This window comes from Hyla sarda, unplaced genomic scaffold, assembly GCF_029499605.1.
Source record: "Hyla sarda isolate aHylSar1 unplaced genomic scaffold, aHylSar1.hap1 scaffold_211, whole genome shotgun sequence".
NCBI classification, from domain to species: Eukaryota; Metazoa; Chordata; class Amphibia; order Anura; family Hylidae; genus Hyla; species Hyla sarda.
Window position 1 is genome coordinate 164,993 of NW_026608774.1, and position 4,792 is coordinate 169,784.

Genomic DNA, 4,792 nt, shown 5'->3' on the forward strand with positions numbered 1-4,792 from the left:
GTGGAAATGTCTGGAATTGAGTTTTAGGAGGAAAAATAACTATATTGACTTGATTGACATAAACCCAATTAGACTTGGAAGACCACTGCATTTGTTGTTCTACTGTGGATCATGAACTATTAAAGCAATAAAAATGGATGTTCTTTAAAAAAATAATTGCAGCCTCGAGATTTTTTCTTCAATGTTTTGCCACAGAGACTCTTACTGGTCATAATGGACATGAAACTCGTCAATGAGACCAAAATCAATGAATTCATCCTCCTTGGCCTCTCGGAGAATCCACAGATACAAGTCATTTTATTCCAGATATTTTTGTTATTCTACATGTTGGCAGTTTTTGGGAATTTCTTGCTCATTGTTGCCGTGAGGATAGACAATCGTCTGCACCACTCTATGTACTTTTTCCTCTCCAACCTCTCCATCCTGGACATCTGTTACACCTCAATCATTATACCCAAGATGTTGGTGAATATTGCCGTATCTTCCAGGACCATATCCTTCTCCGGTTGTCTTCTTCAGGTTTATTTCTACCTTTTCATGGGGGAGACAGAATGTATCCTGTTGGCTTTCATGGCTTACGACCGATACGTGGCCATCTGTAAGCCCTTACATTATAATGTCATCATGAACTCGGCGTCTTGTGTCGGGATGATCGGCGTCTCCTGGGTCACCGGTTGTATCATCTCCTCTGTTGACATATACTTCACGTACCAGCTGAGGTTCTGTGGAGCCACCACCATCGACCACTTCTTCTGTGAAGCCCCGTCATTGATACAACTGGCCTGCAGTGATATCTCGGCCAATAACATTCTGACAGTAGTCGGGAGCTCTATTTTACTCATTATTCCCGTATGTCTCATTCTTTTTTCTTACTTTCAGATATTTTTAATTATTGTTAAAATCGGCTCCGGTAGATACAAGGCCTTCTCTACGTGTATGTCACATCTCATTGTGGTCATCATCTTCTATGGGACAGCTACATTCATGTATATGAAGCCAAGGTCCTCATCTACGGAGGTCACCGACAAGATGGTGTCTGTATTTTACACAGTCATTACCCCCATGTTAAACCCTATGATCTACAGCCTGAGAAATAAGGATGTACGGCGGGCCCTAAGACGGGTGAAGAGATGCATCACTTCTACATCGTAACTTCATGAGTTACAGTCTTCTACTCAATGTTACTGGTGCATTACTCATGTTAAAGGGGTACTCTGCTGCCCCAGCGTTCAGAACATTTTGTTCCGAACGCTTGGAGCGGGCGGCGGGGGTTGTGACATCACGGCCACGCCCCTCGTGACACCACGCCTCCTCAATGCAAGTATATGGGATGGGGTGTGCCCCCTCCCATAGACTTGCATTTAGGGGGTGTGGTGTGATGTCACAAGGGTCATGGCCATGATTTCACAACCCCTGCCGCCCGCTCCAATCGTCCTCACAGGACCCCAGCGATCAAACATCTTATACCCTATCCTTTCGATAGGGGATAAGATGTCTAGAGGCCGAGTACCCCTTTAATCCTGTAAAATTTGACACCCCAATCCAAATGGGGGGGTTGGATCCTGTCTGCTCTTTTGTTTTCTGTGCACAAGAACTTCACTCTTTAGCTGAGAACCGTAGAGACCAGTCTGGAGCCATTGGTGGTCTTGGCCCTTCTCTGGTAGACTTTGCTACTTCTGGTTGGCTAAAGCGACAGGAGTTGAGGGTCTCCCCTCTTTTTACAATCCAGACCGCTATAAACTGGGAATTCTTTCCAACCAATGTGCCAACGTATCTATTGACTTCATTATCCAAGCGTATGTGAAAAAATTGCTTTTCTTATCATGCATTTGGTTGTGATCCAACAAAAAAAAAAAGTATTCTAAGTCATATTATTTTGGTTTGCTGCTATTTACGTTACATATATTGTTTGGGGCAATGAAATATACATATAGCCATAAACAATATATCCGGAAAGTTTTCAGACCCTTTCACTTTGTTTCCATTTTGTTATGTTGCTCATTGTGCTAATATACAGGGTGGGCCATATATATGGATACACCTTAATAAAATGGGAATGGTTGGTGATATTAACTATTAAGTTTGTGGCACATTAGTATATGTGAGGGGGGAAACTTTTCAAGATGGGTGGTGACCATGGCGGCCATTTTGAAGTCGGCCATTTTGAATCCAACTTTTGTTTTTTCAATAGGAAGAGGCTCATGTGACACAATAAACTTATTGGGAATTTCACAAGAAAAACAATGATGTGCTTGGTTTTAATGTAACTTTATTCTTTTATGAGTTATTTACAAGTTTCTGACCACTTATAAAATGTGTTCAATGTGCTGCCCATTGTGTTGGATTGTCAATGCAACCCTCTTCTCTATATACTACTATATACTACTATATACACCGCAGGAGAAATGCTAGCACAGGCTTCCAGTATCCGTATACACTGCTATATACTACTATAGACACCACAGGAGAAATGCTTGCACAGGCTTCTAGTATCTGTATACACTGCTATATACTACTATATACACCGCAGGAGAAATGCTACCACAGGCTTCCAGTATCCGTATACACTGCTATACACTACTATATACACCACAGGAGAAATGCTAGCACAGGCTTCCAGTATCCGTATACACTGCTATATACTACTATATACACCGCAGGAGAAATGCTAGCACAGGCTTCCAGTATCCGTATACACTGCTATATACTACTATATACACCGCAGGAGAAATGCTAGCACAGGCTTCCAGTATCCATAGTTTCAGGTGCTGCACATCTCGTATCTTCAGAGCATAGACAATTGCCTTCAGATGACCCCAGAGATAAAAGTCTAAGGGGGTCAGATCGGGAGACCTTTGGGGCCATTCAACTGGCCCACGATGACCAATCCACTTTCCAGAAAACTGTTCATCTAGGAATGCTCGGACCTGACACCATAATGTGGTGGTCACCATCTTGCTGGAAAAACTCAGGGAACGTGCAGCTTCAGTGCATAAAGAGGGAAACACATCATCATGTAGCAATTTCGCATATCCAGTGGCCTACATGATGATGTGTTTCCCTCTTTATGTATTGAAGCTAGCACATTGAACACATTTTATGAGTGGTCAGAAACTTGTAAATAACTCATGAAAGAATAAGGTTACATGACCCTCTTCCTATTGAAAAAACAAAAGTTGGATTTAAAATGGCTGACTTCAAAATGGCCGCCATGGTCACCACCCATCTTGAAAAGTTTCCCCCCTGACATATACTAATGTGTCACAAACAGGAAGTTAATATCACCAACCATTCCCATTTTATTAAGGTGTATCCATATAAATGGCCCACGCTGTATACATGCGGTGGCCCAGTATGGCATGGCTACCGCTTGTCCATAACTTGGCATCGGTTTCTTCATTGCCCCGGGCCTAGCCCAGGACCAGCGGTATTACCTTTGGGTGGTTAAGGCTAAACCAAACCCTGACGTCACAACAAGAATAGGTTAATAACATCTGCCCCTTGGGTTATAACATCTACCCTGCACCTCACACCCCGACACCACACCTTTTTGGCATCACGAACAGGATACGGATGTCCACCATTTGCCACAAGTCTGAACTTGCCCAATACTATTTGCAAAAATCGCAGGCCGATGCAACAGAAGTTTGCGCCAGAAAGTGTACGGGACTTTGTCATAGATATGTGTTTTAACCGTGGCGCTTGTGAAATAGAGGGGGAGGTGCCTGTTTGCTGCCTGTTATTTGGAAAACTGCTAAAGTCGCAAAAACTATGTGCAAAATTAGAACAGAAGCTATGTTACGTTATCCAGCATTGTATGTACCTGAATGGGTTAAAGATGCCCCGGAGAAGTGCGCGAAAATGTCCTGGGGGTTGTGACATCACGGCCACGCCCCTCGTGACACCACGCCTCCTCAATGCAAGTATATGGGATGGGGTGTGGCCTCAGCCGTGCCCCCTCCCATAGACTTGCATTTAGGGGGTGTGGTGTGATGTCACAAGGGTCATGGCCATGATTTCACAACCCCTGCCGCCCGCTCCAATCGTCCTCACAGGACCCCAGCGATCAAACATCTTATACCCTATCCTTTCGATAGGGGATAAGATGTCTAGAGGCCGAGTACCCCTTTAATCCTGTAAAATTTGACACCCCAATCCAAATGGGGGGGTTGGATCCTGTCTGCTCTTTTGTTTTCTGTGCACAAGAACTTCACTCTTTAGCTGAGAACCGTAGAGACCAGTCTGGAGCCATTGGTGGTCTTGGCCCTTCTCTGGTAGACTTTGCTACTTCTGGTTGGCTAAAGCGACAGGAGTTGAGGGTCTCCCCTCTTTTTACAATCCAGACCGCTATAAACTGGGAATTCTTTCCAACCAATGTGCCAACGTATCTATTGACTTCATTATCCAAGCGTATGTGAAAAAATTGCTTTTCTTATCATGCATTTGGTTGTGATCCAACAAAAAAAAAAAGTATTCTAAGTCATATTATTTTGGTTTGCTGCTATTTACGTTACATATATTGTTTGGGGCAATGAAATATACATATAGCCATAAACAATATATCCGGAAAGTTTTCAGACCCTTTCACTTTGTTTCCATTTTGTTATGTTGCTCATTGTGCTAATATACAGGGTGGGCCATATATATGGATACACCTTAATAAAATGGGAATGGTTGGTGATATTAACTATTAAGTTTGTGGCACATTAGTATATGTGAGGGGGGAAACTTTTCAAGATGGGTGGTGACCATGGCGGCCATTTTGAAGTCGGCCATTTTGAATCCAACTTTT

At 43.2% G+C, this 4,792-nt stretch overlaps 1 protein-coding gene across 1 annotated transcript; it reads left to right on the plus strand.

The window, feature by feature from the left end:
- The first annotated feature begins 219 nt into the window (after positions 1 to 219).
- On the plus strand, positions 220 to 1,152 carry LOC130319341 (olfactory receptor 2D3-like). The gene has a single exon (XM_056552923.1). It carries the CDS (start codon positions 220 to 222, stop codon positions 1,150 to 1,152), a length of 933 nt encoding a protein of 310 aa, XP_056408898.1.
- The last annotated feature ends 3,640 nt before the right edge of the window (positions 1,153 to 4,792 follow it).

Coding starts and splice junctions, on each gene's coding strand:
- LOC130319341 (XM_056552923.1), top strand. CDS start 220: ATGAAACTCGTCAATGAGACCAAAATCAATGAATTCATCCTCCTTGGC.